Source organism: Punica granatum, chromosome 6 (genome assembly GCF_007655135.1).
Source record: "Punica granatum isolate Tunisia-2019 chromosome 6, ASM765513v2, whole genome shotgun sequence".
NCBI classification, from domain to species: domain Eukaryota; kingdom Viridiplantae; phylum Streptophyta; class Magnoliopsida; order Myrtales; family Lythraceae; genus Punica; species Punica granatum.
Genome location: NC_045132.1, coordinates 18275841 through 18300330, shown reverse-complemented (window position 1 = coordinate 18300330; position 24490 = coordinate 18275841). Strand labels below are relative to the sequence as shown.

Below are 24490 nucleotides of genomic sequence, written 5' to 3'. Positions count from 1 at the left end.
AAACAATTTATCATGTACCGCCGGTATATCACCCATGTCATCCTTAATTGCATAGCCATTTGTCTTGCTTAATTACATAGTTTCTATTTCAAAAAATAATCTATATTAGAAAATATTTTAAATTGTAATAAAATAATTAATCTTTGCAAATATAATATATAATTTCTTTTTAAAAAATCCATATATAATATATAAAATATCCTTAATTATATAGCCATGTGTCATGCTTAATTACGTGATTTTTATTTCTAAAAAAATCTATATAAAATAATTTAAATGTAACAAAGTAAATAATCTTTAAATATATATAATATATAATACGTAGTTTCGCCAAGTGTTAGCATGTGTCACGTCAGGAAATTTGATTATTTAATAGAATTTGGAAAAAAAGAAGAAGAAAGAAATAGTGAAATGATGGAATTATTTATAATACTTTTGTTAATTTCTATAAATAAAATTCTAAAAATACTATTTCTAGGACATCTATATATATATATATATATATATATCTACCTCACGTTGATACAATAAATAGGATTTGAACGGCAAAGCTTTTAATAATTAATACTATTTATACATTAAGTTTTATTAATTAAGAAATATCATGGGAGTTATCATCAGTACTACGAAATCTCTTGTTGGCGAGTGAATGGTGGCGGAAAGGGGGGTGGGTTTTCCCTCTCTCAGCCACCAGAATCCTCCTTTTTAAAAAAAATAATTCATATTTTCTAATTTTTATTTAATTTAACTATACAAAATCCTTTTTCTCGGTGTGTGTCACTTCATATTTGGAATTCCGTTGGGCCCGATCAATGTAGACTCCAGTGAGGTCATCCACCCACTAAGGGATAAAACTCGTTCGATTGTAAATCTTTCCCAATCACAAGGCCCGTATGCCAGTCCTTACCTAAGGATAACATACGTCGACCTACCTAAAATCAAATAACTTTGCTAAAAAGTCAATTTCAATTTGTCACTAATTTGTCACCAATTTAAGTAGTCTATTTACCCATCCACAGCCACCAACATCCTCCCTTTATTAAAAAAAATATAATTTCAAAATAACAAGTTTTTATTTGATTTAACTATACAAAATCCTTTTTCTTGGTGTGTGCAACTTCATATTTGGAATTCCATTGGCCCCTATTAATCTAGACTGCAGTGAGGTTGTCCACCTACTAAGAGATAAAACTCGTCCAATTACAAATTTTTCCCAATCACAAGGCTCGTATGCCAATCCTTACCAAAGGATAACATGTACAAACTCACCTAAAATCAAATAACGTCGCTAATAAGTCCATTTCAATTTGTCATCAATTTAAATAGTCTAATTTTTATGTAACAAAAAAGAGTAACCTATTTTTATTTGTAATTTTTTTCCAGCATTTATCACTTGATATTAGGAAGCCCATTAGGTCCGATCAATTTATGTTCAAACTAGGTCAACCTATTAAGAGATAGATCTCTCCTAATTATGAACGTCCTCCAATCACAAGACTAGCTCGCGAGAGCTTATCTAAGGATAACATAGAGCAGCTAACCTAAAATCACTCATGTTGCTAAGAATTCAATTTCAATTTGTCACAAATTTAAGCAACCTACTTTTATTTGCAATTTTTTTCGGTGCATACCACTTGATACTTGGAAATCCATTAGGTTCAATTAGTCTATATTAGAGCGAGGTCAACCTACTAAGGGAAAGACCTCTCTCAATCATATATTTTCTCTAATCACAAGACTCAAATAGCCTTACCTAAGGATAATAGACTTTGACTTGCCTACTACAAGAAAGTTCGTCCACCTAAAATTAGCAGACTACTTAAGGCCTATTATATTGCAATTATTATATTCTTATTATGCTCGGAGATATTTGTACTATGCAGATCAAGTATGTGTTTTTTTATTGATGATTTTCTAATAAAATTATATCTTAATAAAAGTAAGAAAATATAATTAATCTATATATATATATATATATATATATATAGTTGTATCCACCCTAATAAACGAGAGTAGAATGGTAAATGTTTTAATAAACTAATATGCAATATAGATTTTAAATCAAAATAATAATAGTAATAATTATAAATAAAAACATATATTCAATAGTAAATGTCTTAATAAAAATTGATATGCAATATAGATTCTAAATCACAATAATAATAGTAATAATCATAAAGAAATAAATATATCCAATAGTAAATATCTTAATGAAATTAATATGCAATATATATTTAAAATAATTATTATTCTGCAAATAAATAAATAAATATATTCAATAGTAAATGTCTTAATAAATTAATATACAATAAAAAATTAAATAATTATTATTATTGCCCATAAAAGAAATGAATAAATTCAAATAAATATATTAATCACTTATCATTTAATTTTAAAGAGATCATTACTAAATAATTATTCATAATATTAAGAAAATTGGGAATTATTTAAAATCTAAAAATAAATTTTAAAAATAATTGTTAACTTTATAAAAGTTTGATCAAGAATTCTCACATCAAACCAATTTTATTGAAATTATTTAAACTCATGAAACTTAATACATGAAATGTGATTGAGAATAAAAATCAGCTTACCACTAACTTTAAAAATTTATAGATTTATCATTATTGTTCATTCACTAACTAAAGCTAAGAAATTTAAATTTTTAGGTTTTAAAAAATATTTTTCTATAAATTAGATTGATGATTGTGATTATGTATATGAAGTGTTTTATATTAATTATTTGCTTGAACTATTTAATTAATATTACTTAGTGTGCGGGTCTGAAATTTTTCTATTGAAGTTTATATAGTATAAAAAGTAAATTTTCCATGCACTAATTTAAATTATAAAATGATAGTACTTAATGTCTTCATATTTAAATTATTATGATAAAATCTTCTTTATAAAATATGTGCAATGAACAGGTTCAATAACTTAATTTCTTGATATCCATGTTTCTACCTAATTAATAAATGTAGTTTTTTTTGTGTGCACAATTTGGTATCTGAAAGCCCAATAGATCCATTAAGTCCAATTAAAGGAGAATTTTATGGAGAATTCTATGGTTAAGTTAAATATTTAAAAATTAGTTTCTCATGATCTAATGATTGTCACTTTTTTATATGTATTTGTTATGAGTTTTTGAAAAAATATGATTTCTTCTCCCTTCGTAATAATTTAGATATAGATATAGATAAATAATTCACACGTTTTGGCCATGTTGCCTAAAAATATATGTAATTCAAGCACCATGCATTTCTCTATTTCACTAACTGCCAAAATTCTTTCGAAAAAATAGATATGTTTTTTTCTTTTTCGCTGAGCCTCGATAAAACAGGTGATTACATTTGCAATTAAAACATTAATTTTTAAGCATTATTACACAATTACTATTTTTAGTACCTATAGTCTTTTAATTGACATTTATCATTATTAAATTCTCTTTCATTGAAATCTCTCTCCCTCTCTCTCTCTCTCTCTCTCTCTATATATATATATATATATATATATATATATATATATCATCAAATACCATAAAGTGGTTAAATTAATACAATTTATAAATGCAATTAATAAATATAAAAATGAACTATTTCTATTCAGCTCTTCATGCTTATCTCTTATTTAACTATTCTTACATTATTCTACTAACATATGTATATATACACATAAAGAAGTTATATAAATATTATAAATTCACCAGTTTTCATTTTAAGAAAAAATACAAAAAATTTATACATTCAACTGACTGTGAAGAATGAAGATAACATTTTTCGAAAGTTAGTATTATAGGTAATATATGAATACAATTAATAAATATGAAAATGAATTCCATTTGAGAAAAAAATCATTGAAATAATTACAGCTGATTATACATATTCCATGTCTCGAATAAGGATTTTGAATATCTTATCTTAAAATGTCCAAAATAAAGTTTTTATATGTAAAAAGTGAATGCATGTAATATTTTTTTCTTATCAAATTGGTGATATAAATATGAGTTCAAGTTAAATAAAATAATTTATCACAAAATTTTCGTCGAACAACATAAAAGTTATTTTAAAAAATAACTATTTGAGTCTATAAAGTATAAACATGGTTTCAAAAGAATTTATTATCACAAGTCACTAATTTTCTTTACATTATAAAGTTTAGATTATGAACTTTACATTTAGATCGACATTTATTTTCTTTAGATTATAAACTTCATATTGTATCTACAATATACTATAATAAAAAAACGTGCTTATGAGAATATAATATTAAAAATAAAAACTGAAAATTTTCAAAATTCTAAGTCTAAACTTCATTACTAGAAGTAATTTCAATGTAGGTAAAATGTTTTAAAAAGATTTAATTTATTTCTGAACTTGGATAAAGTATTTTTAATTTTAAGTCATAATTTATTTAAAAAATAACTATAAAAATAAGAATTAACATGCACTTAGCAAAAAATATATATCACAACGAGTTGACAATCATGAAATTTCTTGAAAATGACAAATTACAAATCTCGCGCAATGACTTTATTTGATTCACTTCATCCAAAATATTATGCGTTTGGATTTAGAATTGAGTTGAGTTGAGTTGAGTTTTGATTTTAATTGGTTTGTAATGATTGTATTGTTGAATTATGAGAAAAAATGTGAAAAAGTAATAAATAATTGAGAGAAAGTAATGATTAAGTAATGATTATGTTGTTGAATTGTGAAAAAGTAATGAATAATTGAGAGAATTTAATATTAAAAATTAAATTAAATGATTAAAAAAAATTAAAAAATAAAAAAAGTAATGATTGTGATGTTGAATTAAAGATAAATGAAATTGAGATGAGTTGAGTTGAGTTGAATATTTTTTAGAAAATAAACGCACTATGGGGAGTTTCAGATTGTAAGCCCCTCCAACTTGACGCATGAGACAGACATGTGCGTGGAAAGACCCGCCCGCCTTCGAAAGTCAAACGTCAATCTCCTTAGTTGCTGACCGCAAGACTTTCCGCCATTGTTAAGACAGACACTGATGAGAGGCTTAGAGCTCCGAGGAGGAAGAAGAACACAGCAAGAAGAACCGAACAATGGACAACGAGTCCATCATGAAGAAGGACAAGCTCGGGTTCGGTGGCATCCTCGGACAGTCTCTCAAGATCACAGCCACGAACCCCAAGTTCTTGATCTTCACCCTCCTCACCTCCTTCCCGCTCTTCCTCTCCCTCCTGCTCTTCGAGTTCCTCCTCCAAGAAACCTTCTATGATTCAGCCCGCACACTGCTCTCCGATGAATCTCGGGACACATTCTGCGCCGGAGGCTTCTGCGATATATCTTCTGGCGGTCCCGTGAGTTGGATGAAGACATTTATTCCGAAGCATTTTCACCAGTTTGCCACACTGGGCTTCACATACTTGATCCTCGTTCACCCGCTGGACCTCCTAAATACGATCTTGATCCTGCGCCACTCGTCGGCACTCTATGCCGGGGAGACCCTGCAGAGCTTCAGGGGATTCTTCCTGAACCCCCTAAAAGATCTCGGCTTCGTAGGCCCTCTGATCACTTCTGTGTATGCGCTCTTGCTTTCGGCACTCGTCTCGCTTGGGTTAATCTCGCTTGGGATAAACTCCTACCAGTTCTTTTCACTGCTGTCCGGAGTACCTTTCTTGGCTTTGCTGATGAAGTACGTCGAGTGGAGATCGATATGGAATGTCGGGATCGTAATCTCTGTTCTGGAGGAGAAGCACGGGGACATCGCGATAGGCGTGGCGGCATACCTCAGCAAAGGGAGCCGGAGGCTCGGGTTCCTGCTGATGCTTGTGTTCTTTCTGTGGCGCCTGTGCTTGAGGTCACTCTGCCTCTACTTGGTGTGGGGAAAGAGGGGGACCGGCACCGGAGTCGGGGCAACGGTCGCTCAAGTGCTCGGTGTCTGCTTGGGTAATCTGATCAAGTGGGTCGTGCTCATGGTCTACTACTGTTACTGCAAGAAGAGGTTTCTCGAGAAAAAGATCGACGTCGAGCACGGGAAATCGGATGTATGTACATAAATAAACGGCACAATCATCTGATTCAGTGGTGAACTAATTATGCCAATTGCAGCTCGCAGATGAATTAGGTTTGCATTATATTATTTTCTCTTAAGACGACACCGGCTGCTGCGGACCAATGTGCGGATTCAATCCTCCTTACTTTACCAGGGCATTATCGTTCTGTTCTTCATAAACAAGTGATGTTAGTGGCTCAATTCATCTACTTGGACAACTTTCCCTCGGCTTGTCAAGTCTATTGATACTTGTCCTGAGATTATCGGGTGCATAGTGCACTCGTGATTTGAGATATGCAGTCAAGGACAAATATCTTTCCATATCGATACAGTTCATGCTGCAAGCCGTATCGAAAATGAAATGGCACGTTCAATGCCACAATCTTTATATAACTTCCTATGCTATCACATTAGGCATGGATATTATGCATCTCTGTATCGCAAACTCAAAACGTGTTGAATTACCTCCAATTTATTTACACGATTAAGCCACCACTACGTACAGTTAAAAAACTACAAAAATGACCGAGACACCAAGACTTCAACAGCAAGTACTTAATCTTGAAGAGTTGTTAAAGCTACAGACAGAGCGAACTCAGTCAGCTTCAAGTTCAGCACCAAACTGCTCCAACCTTGCAACTTCAGCATCTATATCTCGAATCTGAGCATGGTTAACACTTCCGTCGTCCTCACTAGCATGTACCTGCCTTCCCCCGAACCTAGCCCAAGTAGATCGAGCAAGTTTTTATTATGGGATATCGCGCAATAATAAGATAAATAGATATGCTACCCAGTTAAACTAATATGATTTTCTCTAGCAGCTCAAAAGCTTAAGATGGGAGCAAAAACATGGACGTCACGATAGTAAATTCAAGCAAATTACCATCTCCCATGCATCATGTCTATGCACTTCTGGGCATCCTTCCGATCCTTAAATCTGACAAGCACAACTCCCTGAGGATGGTTTTCGCATACCTAGGAAACAAACAGATAATGAACCATCAAACTAATATCCCATTGACGCAAATGACGTATTGGTTCCTTCAAAGTGAAAGCAAAACTAGACCAGACCTTGACCGAATCTATTGGACCAAGTTTCATGCATTCCTCTCGAACATCTGCTTCCAGCTCAGGTTTTAGATTCTCATCAGCCTGCAATATGTACGAATTTAGAATCACATTGAAAATTCTTGCACATAAGTGGAGATACCCATTCCCTAACTTGTCCCAGCGAACAAATCATCAAATTCTACATGAAATGTGCCAAACAAGTAATCTGTTCTCTAAAAGTTTCTCTTTATTGAGTTGGCCAGAATGTGAAACATTACATGTTTCAAATTCATGAGAAATTCTTCATAAACAGTAACGGCACACAAAAGCATATTCACTATCCATTCCATATGGTGGCAAGAAAAAAGACTACAGCTCCACAGCTTCATGTTTATTCCATTCCATTCTGTTGTCATTATATGATACCAAGTGCGCAAAAAAGATGTCAAAAGTTTTCACACCAAGGTTCGCACAGATGCTAAAGGAGTGTTCTGCAGCTAAAGCTAATCATAGGAGCCACAGCAACTGACTAGAACCTTTCTTAAATCTAATATTGAAATAATTCGTATAAATTACCCTGATTTCGGCAGGAAAGAACATGTTGCGAAGAATGACAGTAGCTGGTATTGACAGCTTTGCGTCGTCCCTGCCGCCTGCCATGCACAAAGCTTAATTAACATAAATAAAAAACTCTAGGCAATAAATTGCAAAATTCATTCATCACCAATGACTAGTTTAGGGTCAACACCAGCTTATGTAAGGGGTCGAACTTTCACATCATTGGATTCGCCTAAGGTCAGTGCATTCGCCTTTTCTTTTGCTTGGCACTGATCCAAAAGCAGATCCAATGGAATATCTCAACTTCATATTCATAGAAGCTACCCACAGACACAACTAAGTAAAAAGAACGATTTTATAGTGCCAGCACTTTATTGGTGCAATGTACATGCAAAACATGATAAATAAATTGAAAAGTAAGAAATCACTCTTAAACAAGATAGCTTTGTGAAAGAGCAGGATACTCAGTGGAGTTTCTTGAAGACTCTAACCACATGTCTGCAAAGGGCCGATCCAGGCATTTATTGTTGATATCTATATTCCTATCAGTATACCAGTCTACACATATATGCACCAAGCTTGGCATAAGATGTGTTACAGATTGCTTAAGTGCCTGGATCAAATTAAGAAAACATACCCCAGCCCAGCATCTTATCCTCCACCTTCTTGTGTTTCTTTTTCTTCTTGCTGTCTGTTTGTTTCGCAATGAATTTTTCCCCTGCATGAACAAAAAAACAAAATCATCAAGCCATAGAAATAGTACATGAGATACTCTTCAATCTGCTCTGATGCATTTCAAGATTAAGTACTATCTGGATTTGTTACCTTTCTGCTCAAACTTAGCCGGGCTTACTGACATGGGTATATTGTCGCCAGGTCGAAGAGGGGTCCCGTCCAAAAGTTGGGTAGCTAGAGCAACTGAGGGTTCCTACCATGCACATATAAAGAGTTCATGTCAAAAATTGTACATGCATCAACTATATTTGTGTAAGGTATAGCATGCCAATATATTATCACCTTCAAATAGGTAACGAGTGCGTCCCCCTTTTTCCTTCCAGTATCTTTGTCAATATAAATCTTCACACGTGGCTTTTTTGTCTCGGGATCCTGCAATGCGTAAAATGCAAGATATTTCTTTTTCTTTTTTTAGAGAAAGAAAGGTATTACAATTCTTTTACTGATATTTTAGTTAAAAGAGGTTCACTTTGGCAAACACTTCACATCTTCCCGCCTATGAAAAAATCAATTTATTAATTGATCCGAACATGGTCGCCGTGGCAAGTAAAGCCAAAAGTTCTTAAAAAAAAAAAGGAGAATGCAGCTCCAAGATTTACATAGGTAGATAGGATAAGACCAACCTATAGTATATTTTGATAGGATAATTGATCTTGAAGGTGCTTGAATGGTAAATGAAATAAAATTTCATAAGTACAGATTCATAACTATAGCGTGAAGCAAAGCATAAAACAGGACTCACCTCCTTTATGATTCCACACTTTGAAAACACCTCCACCATCTGCACCACACTGGTTATCAGACACTGTCTGTCATCAGAGGCAATAAAACTGAGGAAAGGGTATCAATCACTTACTTCATCAACAGTGACATCATCAGGCAACCCATTCACATAAACATGTGTGTTAACCTTCAATTCAAACCAACTATCAGGAGCTTTGTTTGCTTCCTGCAAAGGAAATGCATTGAAAGGAGGAAAAGATGGTCAGAAACAAAAAAAAAATCTAATTTAGAAGATAAAAATGATACTGTTATACCATAAGACCATAAAAAGAAAATGGTATCAATATAACAAAAATGCCCCAATAGATTAGGATATATCAACAGTTCAAGCAACTAATTCAATATGTAGATATAGATGAATAAATGAATTGGGACAGTTCCATTAGTTGTAAGCAACTGCGAAAAGGCAAAGCAGAGTCAACCTTCTTAGCCGCTTGCTTTTCAGGTTGCTGCTTTCTCTTGTCACCAGGTTTCACTTCCTCTGCCTCACTAATAGGAGTTCGTTCCACTGGCTCACTGGATTCATGATCCTCTCCATTTGCAGGAGAATCTAAGTTCAATGTAGGAATAATTTCATCTTCTTGCTTAAAAGTCATGTCCTCCAGCTCATATTGGTCACTTCTGGCCAGCAAATTATCCTGAAATATGCTTAATCAGTCAGCTACAGATTCAACAGAGCATCCCGAATAAAAGATAACTTATCTGCTACCCTTCAATACCTCAAGAGAAAGTGAGAGCGAAGAAGTATTTGATTCCAATCAGATCATCATCATCGAATACATAAATGCACAAGATAAATAAGAACACAAGGATTTTAATTAACATTAGTAGAATGCAAATATTCCGTATCACCACATAGGAAGTCATTCACAGATCTTATTAACTTTCAACCCAAAAAAAAAAAAAAGTCTCCTACAGATCCAAAGGTTGTCATTGTCTCACATTTAGCTCATCTCATTAGTACTAGTAATATGAGTACAGCACACAATTGATTTGAACCATCAAATGGAAAACATATTATATGCTATAACAAAGAAGTTACAATAACAATAGAAGATAAATATCCCATTGAAAATTAACAGTACAGAGTCATCAACCAACTAAACATTTAATCATCTACGACCTATATAATCGAATCATAAACTTTCTTGAATGTGAGAACATGGTCATCCTATCCTCGGAAAATATAAAAATTCAACAAAGGATCAACACTTTTAAGGTTATGTTGAAAAGAAGCAAAATTTTCTAATAAGTTAAAGAATCAAAACTGGCAGATAAGATAAGAGCAAGACTAACCTGAGGAACCCAAGCTCTAAGACCACGATCCCACTTGTACGTTGTCCCATCATCATCGGTAAATTCTTCTTCGCCCTCTGGAGGTGTCGTAGGTCGGGCTTGCTCATCCTCCACAGAATTTGCACCCGCTCCCACATTCTCTCCCCCTGCTTCCTTAACTTCCCTTTGCCATTTCTGGAACTCATCCTCACTGTCTAATGGAGCTGCAAGAGAGGCAATGTCAGACCATGTATACTCTTGAATGGTTCGCTTTGTTCCCCTTCTCAACCGTCCCCAGAAAATATTATGTACTGTACAGAGAACTCACTCTCAGCTGGATTATCGACTCCAGGTTGAATAAGTCCGCCCAGCAGCTCGGGAATTGATGATATGGGCTTCCATTCCCCTATTGCTTGACACCACACAAGCGTATTCTCGAAGACGTACCCCTCCAATAAATGCTCTGTCCATCAGAAGCAAACAACAAAAGCAGACACCAGAGCAGCAGTAAGTGACTTTGAGCAACTCCAATTCGAAGCTCGATCCAAACATTACAAAGACAGATAGCCGGAAGAAGGGAGCATTTCGGCGAGCTTACGTCGTAATTCCGAAGATGTATACGGGCCAATGCTCTCCTGATTTGGGCCGAGCATGTACCATCCTGTCTCTCCAGCCATCCCAGGATTCCCGGAGCTGCTATCTCCACCTAAATACATCAAGGAACAGCTTTGTCGGTACTCTTCTAATCGACTAATCACTAAACCAATGATGCAAAAGAGCCTTAAGGAACGGAAGAGCTGGACATAGACTTTCACGAAAACTAACCGTACGGCTGTTGATGTTCCTTAACGCCACTCACTGACGACATCTTTCAGCTCCACCGCATTCAGCAGACAGTGCGCTCGTTCAAATCGGTGTATATGCGATGGCAAGCCACAGGGAGAATGGCAGAATGCTCGCGTATATTTGGAGAGGCTGAAACAGGAGGAAAAGCAAAAGTAGTAGCTCGACTGGAGATTCGAAGGCCGTCGGTGGAGTCGACAGCGCCGGCGTCGGGGCCCGGCGGCGACGCAGTTCCAGGTTAAAGGAGGAGGAGACGGGAGACCCGCAGGAGAACCGGTGAAGACGAGGAGTGATGAGGGACGGAACGAGAGGGGCGAGTCGGGTCGAGTAGAAGAGGGAATTAGACGGAATCATTGGGGGCATTTTCGGGATAAAAGAAAGATAAAGAGGCTTCCGGATAGTTGAGGCGGAGGCGGCCTGATCTTCTAGGAAAGTTGACCGAAAGGCCTCATCATGGGCTGGGTCGGCCCATCGTTGCTCAACAGTAGGCCCAAATTTTCTAGGCCCAGGCCCATGGTAATTCTTGATTATGGTGCAAATCTTCATTAACACAAGTCCCTCACTCGACTCGAGTAAGGGTCTGTGGATGTTAACGGAAATGGGGACTGCTGTGTATATATATACACAAGTCCGCTCTCAGAGTTACCTCGGGTAAGAAAGTCGAAATTCGAGCTCAAGTTCAGATATTTAAGCTTGCTCAAGCTTAGGAATGTACAATTGAATCGAGTTCGGGCTTGCCTATATTCAGGCTGGACTTGGCTCAATTATATCCCTTCTCCTATTAACCAACCATTTTATTTCCCAGCTTCCGAGTTTCTGATATTCTAGTGACAATCTTTGCAGGTCTTATTGCTTCCTTGGTTTCTTTTGCTGAATCTCTTCTACTGCAATGAACATGAATAACGTTTGATGCTTTCACATCGTCCTCATGATCATTCACTCTGCTCCTTCAGCTCTGCAGCTTGAAGATTTCTTGCTACTATTGTTGAAATTGAGACTGCTCTGAATTTTGGCACGTCCTTTCAATCATCCGAAGCGAGTAAAGCGACCTACCTTGAGTAATGGCGGACTCGGTCCTCACATCTCATGGGGTCTTCTAAGCCTGCTCCATTGAATCCTAACTCCCACACAATCTGTCACGTGTATGGTTTCATCCAATTCTAGCTTTGCGAGTGAGTGAGTGTGGGATGTGAACTATTTGCTGAGCTTATGTTCTGAATGAGCTGAAATGATTAGCATTTGATGCAAATTCTTATGGCTCTTTGTGGTGGTTTAATTGCTTCTCGGCCATTTTCAGGCGTGGACTTGTATCGTAGACTTGATGTTGATAAGTATTCCGATGATATGTTAATTCAATTGGTCCTTGTTGCTTGGTTATGGTCTTGCCAGCAAGTTTTGGAAGTGTTAGATCTTATTTACCGGCAAAGCTTCTCTGAAAGTTCCATTTCTGAAGGCTTCAGCTATGGTTTTTTCTGGTGCCAGAAACCGCTCTCCCAGTACAGTTGCCCCAGATTCAACTCGCTCTACTGCTCACTCCAGTGCTATAAGGTAGGCTCAAGGTATCACTGAGACTGTTTGTTGGTACCTTAAGCGTTTTCCTTTATGTAGCTGCACCGTGCTGTCCAGTATTTTGAATCGAATATTCGTAACATTGTGTGAGAAACACAATAAACCGCAAGAAAGTTGTAGTTGGACAATTATGTTGATTATTATTTCTAATTAGCTTGCCTGACTATGATGCAGTTAGTACGTGTATGTGTTAATTTGCCATGTTCATTTGATAGCCGCACGGTGTTCGATGCACTGAATCCTTCATGCGAGAAACTGTAGTCGAGTAGTTGCTGAATGTCCAGAAATATGCTTCTTTTGGTTGATAAGGGGTGTTAACATCAATCTGTTAGGAATTGCTATTGATTTATTGTGGCTCATAGGTCCACACGGATCTCGAGCTCAAGATCTCCTCCTCCTGCACTGCCACGAATCCCTCTGCTAGTTTCCCCACCTCCCTCTCCAAGCCACTGCCTAATTTCCAACCCTCAAGCTCCAGCTATCGCCAAGTCAGGGAGCCTACATCGACCGCCAATGCCGTCACTGCAGGGCCGAGCTTCATGTGGAAGCTCATCACTTTGCCTATTTCAGTCATCTCAGGCAGCCTGGGGCATTCACCTAAGGATTTGGGCTGCCAGCAGCATTGTCTCGTACTCCCTCGGAATGATTGGGATAGGAATCCGGTACGGGTCGTCTGTACTGCTACTCCACCATATTAGTCCCCGTCTCAGCTTTGCATCGCAGGCAATGGATTGTGGCAGCATTCAAGAGGGAGGGTGGCTCATTTCCGACCAGGCCGAATTCTGCTGGCCAGGGCGTCATGGACATACAGAGTTCGACGAATGCCTATAAGTTGCGGTTCGTGTATCTGCACTCACCTGACCACCCTGACACGCCAGTGTTCTATGAAAAGGACCATCTGTAACAATGCCCCGGTGGCTTTTGTGAACGGGAACTTTCCTGTCTTGGGGAGAGAGTATTAGGGCTATCGAAGGGTTTATGATGAGCAATAGCTTGAAGGCGTCGAGGTTTCCATTCCATGCAGTGGTTATGGCTGCAATTAATTAGTTGCAGCGTACGTTGCGTCAGCAGGCCATTATTCTGCTTCCCTATATATGTCCAGAATTTGACTGGAGATCGCAGTCTGATACAAGCTCATAAAAATATGGAAAGATGCGTATGGCAACTCCACAGGACTTGCCCTGTTGGATTGCCATCATCCATCGCTGTCTCAATTACACGTCGAACTTCAACCTTCTTCGCCCGCTTGACACTACGGTCCAGTTGATCTTGTTCCTCCGTTCGACTCTGGAGGGTGCACCGTCCCTCCTACAATCTCCATTCTCTTTTGGTAGTGTTACTCAAATTTATTCCTCTGCTCAAGGGGTGAATTTGAGGAAGCTTCTCGACGCGATCTAATTTAATTAACTTATTTGATTGATTTTAACAGCTTGCAGCAATTTGTAATCCATGCCGGCTTGTTACATATATTGCAATTACAAATATAATTGAGCGGCTGAGACTCCAAATTAGAGCAAACACGCATGACATACACTAATATATTGCATCTGCGGTTTCCCCAGAAAAACATATTGCACCTGCAATTAAAATTATATGTAAAAACTAAAACTTATAATATGTATACATATATTATATATGTGTGTATATATATGGATGTATTATTTTGTGGAACTTTATATATGCATCTCACAGATCAAGAAGTAAGCTCAATCACACGGACTCCTGCAAGAACTTGTGAAAGAGGGACTGGAACTTGGCCATCTCGTCAGGCGGAAGTGCCACCAACACGTTGACATTGTCGTTCTGCAGGGCGGGATCAATGTCGGGAAAGAGAAGGATAATGTCCTTGCGGTGGTACACCAGCGGGCAACTGTACCGAGGCCTGCCCCATGGGTACTCCACGTCGGCGAACCCGAGCCGCCACCACGATGACACAAGGAACTCCCCGTTCGGGAACCCCTTGTAGAGCTCCCCCCAGTCTATGGCCGACCTCGCATACTTGTCCGTCATCCTAGCTGACCCCTCCTTAACCATCTCCACCAGTAATGAGAGCGGGCCTGCCCTGAGGTCCTTGCAGGAGGCCGTTGCATAGGCAGTCAGCACCGCATTGCCTGCATAAGACTGAGGCAGTGGCGGGCTTAGTCTCGATCGGATGTCGACTGCGTAGAGCAGCGTCGACAGCCTCTCGTCATCACCTGCGTATCAAATATAATTAGTAACCGATTTTGATTGGTCCAAATAATTCTCTATGGGGTGCAATGTCATGCATGACATCGATATCTAATTACCTGCCTCTCCCTGTCCGGCTGATAAAGCCTTGCACCTCCATACGAGGGCCGTAACCGTGTTAAACCCAGAGGCACGTTTGACGCCACCATCCTCAGCCTGGCGCTTGAGGCAGGCAATGTCTTCCGAGGTGAGCCGGAAGATCTTGAAGTCGAGATGCTCGGTGGTGTTCTCGAATACGGGAGCACTAGAGTCGGCCCCGCTGCAGGGGAGCATGTCCAGCTTCATGAGCTCTGGGTGGGGGAATGTGACGCTCGGAGGAGACCGAGCTGCTAGGAGCTCGCGATTGTTGCAAGGCTCGAACAGCAGGGGCTTGTCAGCCGCAAGAGCACTGAGGTTGTCAAGGAACATCTTGAAACTTAGGCCATCGAAAGTGGAGTGGTTGGTCTGAATTCCGATTGCAAATCCTCCACACTTGAACGATGTCACCTTTTCCACATGAAATCGAAATGCATGCCCGAAGACATTTACTTCTTGTTAGTCTCTACTTTGTCGGCCAATTATTGCATGCATGCTTGGAATATAATCTATACGCCTTTATTCAAGACATATGCTGAAGGCGGGTCCCATAGCCCTCCCTCGTATAAACAAGCATTAACATATCATGAATAAGATACGACAGATCGACCGATCGTATCTCATTTCCGAACATGGTATTTAATCTATTAAATAGCTCCTTGAATACAATTGGGAAGGCCAATTGAGTCGGGATAATGGAAGAAGTGTACTGTTTTCAACACTTAAATCGAATCTAAAACTTTGTCGTATAGTATATAGGTTTAGTTCTCAAATATGTGCGAAATTCTCCTTTTCTTGGTCAAATTTTTTGATTAAATTGTGTTCAATTTATGGACTATTGTCGTGCATTGGCCAATTTTGGTAAGGCCAACTAATATATGAGTCACCATCACTAGAGAAGGCTTACGTTCCTTTTTTTTTTTTTTTACAAGAGAAGCTTATAGATTTAGTACAATAAAATATAAATTTTAATAGCTAAAAGAATGTATCCCACTAAGAATCAAACTTGAAATCTCTCGATTACCAGATAAGAGCGTGCACCACTGCGCTACACCCACTTTTAGAATGTTTACATTCGTATTGTATTTGAATTGACTGAATTAGAAGGAAAATGCCCTATATATGCAAGGACTTACTACATGCTATATATTGACCAAAAAAAAAACAGACGAAAAAATTACCGTGCAAAGTGCGGGTGTCAACTAGTTTATATGTCAGGTGATTCTTTCACAAATTTTTGTTGCTAAACAAGAGGGTTTAGTGAATTTGCATGGAATTATCATCTACAGCCAAGAGGTCGTGGATCTAGATTGATTCTCACTCAAGAGAACGGGCATATATTTCTAGTTAGTTTCTAGATATTGCACGTGCATTAACTATCCAACTAATTAATATAGGGAGAGCCTACTTCCGCAGAATATATATATATATATATATATATATACACACATATACAGCGAGAGCCCGGGCTCTCTGCCCCGTATTTCACCCAAAAGAAAATTTTAATAATGACTAATGTAAATTGATTCAAACGATTCAGCACTTACACTATTTAAATAAGATTTCGAATTTAAATCTTGTGAATAAAAAAAATTCATGTTATGAGAGTTTTATCATTTAATAAAAATCGGGCTCGAACTGAATTAATCGAGGTCATATTGTGCTTTCGAATACTATGTTTTACAAAAAGAAAAAAAATTAATAATGTGAGCCACAGTTTCCCGCGGTTACACGGCTAATCTATCTGCCTAATTAATGTAACTAGGAAAGTGCCTAATTTTCGAAGCACACCAAAATTATCATTAAAGCAAACATAAGTGTTTACATGCAATGGCACTATTCTATCTAGATGTATCCCAAACCTATAAACCAATGTCCGGATTCATTATGGGAGTTCACTAACGTGCCGACCCTCTTTCTTTCACGTACGTCTCTCCTATTAGGTTTATGGGCATGGACGGATCTAGGAGTTCGGTCAAAGGGGACGAAACTCAAGAGGAAGATACGGGAATTGTTTAAAATTGTAAAAACCAATGAGGGTGAAGTACCATATTTTAATGTAAAAATATGATATACTTAAAAAATATATATATATAAATTTTATATTTCCCCCCAAGCCCCAATCCTGCCCCCCACCCAAAAAATAATAATAATAATAAACCCATCCCCATTTATGGACATTTCTTGTATCCAAAAATAATCTCACCAAGATTTAACTATCGACGTCATCATATATGGAGAAATTTTCAACACTCATTAATGGCATTGCACGGAAAGTTCACTAGGAAATAAAAATAAAGTACAGCAACCTATCATGAGGGTGAAGTACCATATTTTAATGTAAAAATATGATATACTCAAAATATATATATATATATATATAAATTTTATATTTTCCCCCAAGCCCCAATCCTCCCCCACCCCAAAACAAATAATAATAAACCCATCCCCATTTATGGACATTTATTGTATGCAAAAATAATCTCACCAAGATTTAACTATCGACGTCATCATATATGGAGAAATTTTCAACACTCATTAATGGCATTGCACGGAAAGTTCACTAGGAAATAAAAATAAAGCACAGCAACCTATCAAAATAATAATAATAATAATAAAGGACAGCATATAAAGTGACAAGTCACAAGCCGAGCTAACAAGGCGGTGCGCTTGCTGTGTAAGAAGTCCAAGGGGATGAGCATTTATTGATGATCTATCCATTAGGTGGACGTGCAAGTGGAAGAAGATTGAACCCCCTCAATAACTCAGGTATGACGGGATCGGCACAAAAACAATAAAACTGATCTCGATCGATCCCGCAAAATCAATAGTCGGAGAAGTTAATAAGTAGGTGTTGCATTTTTTTCAATGTGAACCATAATATTCGAAAGGATTAGTATTTAAGTCCGGTCGACTCACTATATGATAAAATTCTCCCATGTAAATTTTCTTCATTGATAAAACTCGAACTCAAGATATTATTTAAGAAAGGAATAAATACCGTACCACTTGAAGCAAGTCAAGTTCATCATTATAGGCTCTTTTTTTTTTGTCAATATAGTGAAAAATTACCAAATTTGTAGTGATTGAATTTCCGAAGCATCAGTGACAGATTTTGCGTGGAGTAAGACAAAAATGGCTGACCACTATGAATTGCAAGGTTTTTCCCGACAACAATGTCCTAAACAATATATAATAATGAATCTACGTACCTGGAAAATGCCCAATGGCTTGTCGTCGGGACATATCACCTTGGTGACCAGCTGCTCGAAAGCCGGGTTCGGGTACACCAGGTCCCCGACGTCGTCCAGATTGTACTCGCTGGAGGCCACCACAAACCCGATGCCTGCAGAGTTGCAATCAAACACGAGCCGCCCGCTCCCAGCTGGGTCGACCACTAGCCTTCCAGCCAGGAAGTCGTAATGCACGAGAATCTGCGAGAGGGCGTCGCGGAGCTTTCGGACCACAGCATCGGGAGGGTGGTCGGGGTGCGGCCCGAAGAAGTGGATGGTCTGGACGTCAAAGTTGAGGACCTGGTCGATGTTGGAGAGGAACATGGACCGCCGGGGCGTCGGCTGAGCTGGGAGGACGACGGAGGTGTCGTGGACGGTCACCTTGAGGTCTTGGATCAATGGAGGCTGGTGCCCTTCACGGATTGTCCCCATAATAATATAAATATTTTTTTTTAATTAATTTCCTAGATGTCTTTCTCTCTGACTGATGAGGAAGAAGTCTCAGATATATTTAGCAGACAGGGATTGTGCGAACACTGATTTTGCTGCTACCTACCATTCATATTTATATACACAAATATATATACCCCAGCTGGCTCGGTTTATATAGCTACGCAGCAATGCATACTTTCATGTCGACGCATCCATATTATTCATTTATACATGTATGTATGTATGTGTGTGCGCGCGCGCACTCGCGAGTGAATCCTGTATGGTCGATTGTGTATAATACCCTAAAAATCACTTCAGCAAATCAAAGACAAAAAGAATAATAATGTGAAATTTCGTGAAATAATCGCTTTTAGTTGATCTTAATAAGAATAGAATTTGTAAGCGCGTGGCATCATTTCTACTTAAAGGAAACACATTTTACGGTAATGTATATAATATGAAGAGTTTCGAGACATGCCATGGCCACAATGAAAAATAAAGAACCTAGTGTACATATAACATGTATGCATACGGGGACATACTCAAGATTTGGACTTAAGGGAGCAAGGTCCATGAGGTTGAGGAGGTGATAAGAAACACTTTTTCAAGTTAAACGGTGTAAAATTTCTATTTAGGCCTACACAGATTTGAGCTTATTTGCAATTCAAAAGATTAAGCTGATAGGTTACTGAACCCAAGTCTTATATAAGCTTGTGATTTATTTCTCAATATTTCTGTGTAGGACAACATATCTCAACACCAGCCATTAAGTGACAGCGTGTGACCCAGCATGTGCCATGTGCCCTTAAACACCCGTCCTCAATAATTGATCATGAGCCGTGTATCATCTTCTGTGCTCGGGCGAAGGGGGGACAAACACTAAACTAGCATCGAGCTCCGCACTATGGCCTAACTAGAGGTGCATTATTAGCTATCTCGAAACTAGACTTGGCAAATTTTTGTGTTGGGTATGGACCCAATCGCTTATAGGCCCAGTGATATTTTACATGGTATCAAAGCAGGGTACGTTTTCGCGGCACGTGTGGGCTCACACTATGCCAAGTCTAGTTATATGCAACCAAATTGCGCCTCATCTTAATCCGACGCAAGCATTGCCTCATTATCAATTGTCCCCTATCCTTTCGCCCTAGGTATAAGAAGAAGTCCACCTTGTAGTTACGTCCCAAGCACTGAAGTCCAGTCTTGGCTCATAGTCAATTCTTGAGGGCGGGTGTTCAAGTCCACGTGGCATGTGTAGGTAAAGCGTCAAAGCCTCACATTGCCACATGAAGGCGGATTTTGAGATATATTGTCCTACACGGAAAAACTAAAGAAAAATTCATGGGGTTTATAAGGGTTTGGATACCAACATTTATCAGCTTGAGCCTTTAAAGTGAATATTGGCCCAGGTTCATATAAGCACAATGGAGATTTAATATAGTATCGGAGCAGGTTACTCTTCTGCGTACTTATGTGGACTCACACTATGCCAACCTAAAATCGAGAGCAATCAAAAGAGCGTCTCGTGTTAGTCCCCCATCGCCCAAGTACAGAAGATGAGCCTGACTCAATGTCAGTTGTTGAGAATAGGTATTTAAGGGCACATGATAATGTATAGGCAAAAATAGACCACATGTTGCACGTGAAGGTGGATGTTATGAATTATAATCCCACATAGAAAAAATGAAAGAATAATCATGAGTTTATAGGATCATTGGGTACCAACACTTATTAGCTTAAGTTTTTAAATGGATATGCGCCCAAGTCCGTATAAGCCTAATGGAAATATAAACTCGAGCTTATAGATTGTGGTACCCAAACACTTATAAACCTGTGGATTTCTCTTTAGTTTTTCCATATGGGACAATATGTCTCAACACCTGCCCTCACATGGCAACTTGTGGTTTTGATGTTTCACCTACACGTGCCACGTGGACTTGAACACTCGCCCTCAAGAATCGACTATAAGCTGGGACTAGACTTCCGTGCTCGGAACTTAACCACAGGGTGGACTTCTTCTCACACCTCGGGCGAGAGAAAGAGGGTAATTAATAATGAGGCCACACTTGGGCCGAATTAAGATGAGGCGCAATTTAGCTGCCTCGAAACTAGACTTGGCATGGTGTAAGCCCACATATGCACGCGAAAACGTAATCCAATTTGATACTATGTAAAATACCATGGGTGATAAGCGATTGGGCTCATCTCCAACCTAAAAGTTCGATCTTATAGATTGTGGTACCCAATCACTTATAAACTCGTTGATTTCTTTTTTATTTTTCCGTGTGAGACAATATGTCTCAACAACGACGAATATAAAGAATTACATCAAAATTTAAAAAATAATATATAATTTTTCTTAGAAGGTCAAAATTTTAGGGGGCAACTACCCTCTTAACACTTTCATGGTCCATCTCTCTCTCTCTATATATATATATATATATATATATATCGATTATAAGTGAAGTAGCCTGATATGATAAAATAGAAAACCTAACAAGGGGCGTGCATAGCCCTACTAAAAATCAAACTTGAAACTTTTTCGTTATTATTCGATGACATTTTTCTTTTCCTATTTAGACATGGAATATGGGGTGGCTCATGGGGGATCGTGCATCATCTCAACTAAAGATTCAAAATTATATGGATTTTGTTTATCTTCGTGCTCTGAAATTTCAAAATTATGCGGAATTTGTTTATTTTTTGTGTTTGTATAGTTCATAAATTTAGCTCCCTGCAGCCTTTCATTAGGACCTACCTCTTCTTGATTCAAATGCTAGGTCCATCCTTGAGAATAAGAAAGACTAAAACAAAAGAAGAAAGAATCTATAACTACTACAAAAGTACAGAGCTCACTGGGGATATTTCTTGATTTTTCATAATTCCATTTTTACATTTCGATATATATAGACATGTTTCAATTTTTACTCCCTTTCTCCAAAAAAAGTCTTCATAGAAAAACTCAATAAACTAACTCCAATTATAGCCATCAAATGTACCGAATAACTCTATTTTCACAGAGTTAACAAATATGTCTTCAAATTCCTTTTAGTTATTTTAAAATTAATAATTCTTCAGATTAGATAAAAGAAACTCTCTAATACTCTCTTGCCGCTTTCCCCTTTTATATCCTCATTATTTATTCGGCTTGCCACTACCGGCCTCATTCCCCCTGCTGAAGCTGGCATATTCCTCAGTTGGCTTTTGCTCCTACTAAATTTGTCTCATGTTCCTCTAGGATATGCAACTTATCAATTCTTTTGATTTGGTTGATTATTTGTTCGTTATTTATTATTTGTAATAATCTGAATCTCATTTACTTCGATGATGGAGCAGAAACTGAGCTTCCTTAAGAAAATTCTGGTAAAATCTCTCATCTAGAACATCGTCAATTCGCCTAAGCCGTCATAGGTGGGCCTTGCATCCTGGCAACTTTTGTTTATTCTCCCTGCTTGAGAGCCTTAATTTGATGCCTATTGGGATCACCACCTATGGCACTGAGGCTCCGGCATCCATCCTCACTGCCTGTTGACCTCTATCCTCGTGTTGAGGTGTTTGAGGTTACCATTACCGATTGTTCGTTCTCTCATATATATTTTTTATCTTTATTTTGCATGTTACCATGTCTCGTGGTTGAAGATTTATTTTTTTTTCCTTTTTTATATTTAATGACATAGCGTAGAGTGGACGAAGAGCAGGAATTGAACATCACGGAGTAAAAGGAAAGTGTTTAGAATAATACCGAGGAAGCAATTCTAGAAAGGTGCTTAAAGGCAATACCTTTGCGATTTTTGGTAGTTGGAGTGACAGGGAGGAGCGAGAGTTCACAATATTGCTTATATGTAATAACTATCACTTTGAATTTAAGTAACACAATTGGTAGGATTCACTGGATTATGAGGAGGTAAAATTGTAAAGAAGAGGCACAAATGGAATTCCTTCATTTGAAAACGCACTACTTAACTTCACATGTTTATGTAAGTTATAGATTTGTAAAGGTTATCATAGTTGGTTTATTACATTAAAATTAGGATAAATTGCATTGATGGTTTAAAAAGTTTTACAAATGTTTTAATATGGTACAAAAAGTTTTTGCGACTTGATGGTACAAAATGTTTCAAAGTTGTTTCAGTATAGTACAAACCGTCATCTCGCCATTGACGTAATTAAACCGACGCTGATGGTGCAAAACTGATTTTTGTGAGACGTTTGGGATATTACATGATGGTGCAAAATGTTTTGAAGCTATAACTTAATAGTACAAAATGTTTTATGTAAATTACATAATGGTGCAAAATTTACAATCTTGTAAAGGACGGCGTGACGGCGTCAATGGCGACATGACGGTTTGTACTATACTGAAACAACTTTGAAACATTTTGTACCATCAAGTAGCAAAAAAACTTTTTGTACCACGTTAAAATATTTGTAAAACTTTTTAGACCACCAGTACAATTTACCTTTAAAATTATGAAAGAAAATATCAGTACTTAAATTTATATAGCCATACGTGCAACGCTCGCGGTTTCCTACTAGTAGCACATTAAAGATATTTAGCTAGTGAGATCGACAATATAAATAGCAACATATAAATCAACAATGGAAGGCAAATCGGGATGTGTATGTATATATACAATGAAACTAATAGAAAAGAAAAAAAAATAATAATAAAAGGTCAGTTTCAACCAACGATTGGATCTCCATTCATTCATTGATTACATCGATCTATAGCAACTGTAGAACGTATCCACGCTTGCCTCGATACCACGATAGTGGTAACTCCGATCTGAAGGCAAAAACTAAGCATAGACCAACAGCTACTAATTGATGATGCGAGCAATTAAACCCACGTAATTAGGTAGAGAAAGCAGGTGATGGGGAGAGAGGACAGGAGACACTATGTGAGACAAGAAAAAGGATTGGTGAGAATTGAGGGGGATGTCCATTTCAATGTCCATTTAATAAGGGTTTTGCACAAAGCACATGCTGGTCTCACATAAAAACGATCAGGCCAGCTGGGTTATATAAATATATTTGTAGTGGGGGCGTGATGATGCCTTGATTAATTACAAGTGGTTGAGTAGGTGTTACGAAGGAGATAAGGCCCAATTACTTCATTGCCACAAACACACACACACTCGCACGCACGCACTGCGATCATGGGTGGTTGTCATTTTGACAAGACGCCAAGTCTCAATCTTCATAATTAACAATTGTTGATTTCTTTTAACCCAAACAATCCCAGCAATTACCATCGCGGATCCATCCGGTCGAAAAAGTACGAATTTATCAAACAAAAACCAATAAGTACAAAGTTTTTTCTTTATTTACAGGAAAATAATATAGTAAGATGTTTGATTGCTATGCTATTAGGAGATTCTATCGTGCAATCAACAAAAATACTTGCACCGTACAATCAGGTAGTATTTAAAAATTTAAGTAAAAATTAATTACTTTACTAAGAATTGAACTGAAATTCTTCAAAATCGGTGTAAATTGCTTCAGGACTTGTGTAATTTATTTTGTTTATGTAATTTAAATTTGTTTATTTTATTTCATTTCTTACTAATTTGCTTTTAAATAAAATACTACAAATTTAAAATAATTTATTTCGTCTGTATAATGCAACTATCTATCTATCTATATATATAGTAAGCCCTAAGGCTATAAATAATTTT

At 37.5% G+C, this 24490-nt stretch overlaps 3 protein-coding genes across 3 annotated transcripts; 1 reads left to right on the top strand and 2 right to left on the bottom strand.

Moving 5' to 3' along the window:
* Positions 1-4981: 4981 nt before the first annotated feature.
* On the top strand, positions 4982-6239 carry LOC116211428. Its single transcript, XM_031545805.1, has one exon. It carries the CDS (start codon positions 5078-5080, stop codon positions 6032-6034), a length of 957 nt encoding a protein of 318 aa, XP_031401665.1. The 5' UTR covers positions 4982-5077; the 3' UTR covers positions 6035-6239.
* A 208-nt stretch (positions 6240-6447) lies between these two features.
* On the bottom strand, positions 6448-11596 carry LOC116211427 (splicing factor U2AF-associated protein 2). The gene is made up of 14 exons (XM_031545804.1): positions 11257-11596; positions 11030-11137; positions 10760-10894; positions 10453-10655; positions 9579-9794; positions 9230-9322; positions 9116-9154; positions 8656-8745; positions 8464-8566; positions 8276-8356; positions 7657-7733; positions 7102-7182; positions 6914-7005; positions 6448-6749 (listed from the first exon to the last, which is right to left on the bottom strand). The coding sequence occupies exons 1-14, from the start codon at positions 11297-11299 to the stop codon at positions 6626-6628; spliced, it is 1485 nt and encodes a 494-aa protein (XP_031401664.1). The 5' UTR covers positions 11300-11596; the 3' UTR covers positions 6448-6625.
* Positions 11597-14282: 2686 nt separating this feature from the next.
* Positions 14283-18967, bottom strand: LOC116211848 (fatty alcohol:caffeoyl-CoA acyltransferase). Its single transcript, XM_031546374.1, has 3 exons — positions 18360-18967; positions 15132-15558; positions 14283-15038 (listed from the first exon to the last, which is right to left on the bottom strand). Exons 1-3 carry the CDS (start codon positions 18810-18812, stop codon positions 14554-14556), a joined length of 1365 nt encoding a protein of 454 aa, XP_031402234.1. The 5' UTR covers positions 18813-18967; the 3' UTR covers positions 14283-14553.
* Between the last annotated feature and the right edge of the window lie 5523 nt (positions 18968-24490).

What these genes read in the sequence shown, in the direction of transcription:
- LOC116211428 (XM_031545805.1), top strand. Translation starts at nt 5,078, where the DNA reads ATGGACAACGAGTCCATCATGAAGAAGGACAAGCTCGGGTTCGGTGGC.
- LOC116211427 (XM_031545804.1), bottom strand. Translation starts at nt 11,299, where the DNA reads ATGTCGTCAGTGAGTGGCGTTAAGGAACATCAACAGCCGTACG. An exon ending in AGTCGATAATCCAGCTGAGA is followed by an intron (nt 10,656 to 10,759) that starts GTGAGTTCTCTG and finishes CCTCTCTTGCAG; the next exon opens with CTCCATTAGACAGTGAGGAT. An exon ending in CACTCGTTACCTATTTGAAG is followed by an intron (nt 8,567 to 8,655) that starts GTGATAATATAT and finishes TGTGCATGGTAG; the next exon opens with GAACCCTCAGTTGCTCTAGC.
- LOC116211848 (XM_031546374.1), bottom strand. Translation starts at nt 18,812, where the DNA reads ATGGGGACAATCCGTGAAGGGCACCAGCCTCCATTGATCCAAGACCTC. An exon ending in AGCCATTGGGCATTTTCCAG is followed by an intron (nt 15,559 to 18,359) that starts GTACGTAGATTC and finishes CATGTGGAAAAG; the next exon opens with GTGACATCGTTCAAGTGTGG. An exon ending in AGCCGGACAGGGAGAGGCAG is followed by an intron (nt 15,039 to 15,131) that starts GTAATTAGATAT and finishes TTTGATACGCAG; the next exon opens with GTGATGACGAGAGGCTGTCG.